Raw genomic sequence first — 813 nt, 5'->3', positions numbered from 1 at the left:
GCCCACACAGCGATAACCTTCTGGGAGCTTTACACACAGCGAATCCATCACAGGTGTCCTCAGAGACTGCTCCAAACAAGGAAAGAAGCTTCCTGGGGCCCTCAGGTTGGGACAACACACAACACAGAGGGATATAAAAGCCTCAGAGGCCCAGAGCTCCTCACACATTCACACACTCACTCACTCACACACACACTTCTCCATCTCACCTTCCCACCCTCTCCCACCATGTCTGCCTCCACCGTGTCCATCTGCTCCAGTGACCTGAGCTATGGCAGCCGTGTCTGCCTGCCTGGTTCCTGTGAGTCTTGTACCGGCTCCTCCTGGGAGGTGGATGACTGCCCTGAGAGCTGCTGTGAACCTTCCTGCTGTGCCCCCAGCTGCTCCCAGTCCTCCTGCTGTGTCCCCTCCTGCTCCCAGTCTTTCTGCTGTGTCCCTTCCTGCTCCCAGTCTTTCTGCTGTGTCCCCTCCTGCTCCCAGTCCTCCTGCTGTGTTCCCACCAGCTGCACCCCAGCCTCCTGTCTGACTTTCATCTGCACTCCCATGAGCTGTGGGTCCAGCCCCTGCCAATCCACCTGCACCAGCTCCTGTGAGCCTTCCTGCTGCCAGCAGTCTAGCTGCCAGTCATCCAGCTGCACATCCTCCCCCTGCCAGCAGGCCTGCTGTGTGCCTGTCTGCTGCAAGCCTGTCTGCACCCCTGTGAGCTGTGGGTCCAGCCCCTGCCAATTGGTCTGCACCAGCTCCTGTGAGCCTTCCTGCTGCCAGCAGTCTGACTGTCAGCCATCCTGCTGCACATCCTCCCCCTGCCAGCAG

General features: G+C 59.8%; 1 protein-coding gene across 1 annotated transcript in view; it reads left to right on the top strand.

The window, feature by feature from the left end:
* The first annotated feature begins 228 nt into the window (after positions 1-228).
* Positions 229-813, top strand: part of LOC102827122 (keratin-associated protein 10-7-like) — a 1,280-nt gene continuing 695 nt past the window's right edge. The window contains exons 1-3 of the mRNA XM_006876790.1: positions 229-373; positions 408-432; positions 504-813. Of these exons, the coding sequence (XP_006876852.1) occupies positions 229-373; positions 408-432; positions 504-813 (480 nt within the window). The remainder of the gene's footprint in view (positions 374-407; positions 433-503) is intronic.

The sequence above is a fragment of the Chrysochloris asiatica genome, unplaced genomic scaffold (assembly GCF_000296735.1).
Source record: "Chrysochloris asiatica unplaced genomic scaffold, ChrAsi1.0 scaffold00415, whole genome shotgun sequence".
NCBI classification, from domain to species: domain Eukaryota; kingdom Metazoa; phylum Chordata; class Mammalia; order Afrosoricida; family Chrysochloridae; genus Chrysochloris; species Chrysochloris asiatica.
This window is presented reverse-complemented; position numbering and strand designations above follow the sequence as displayed.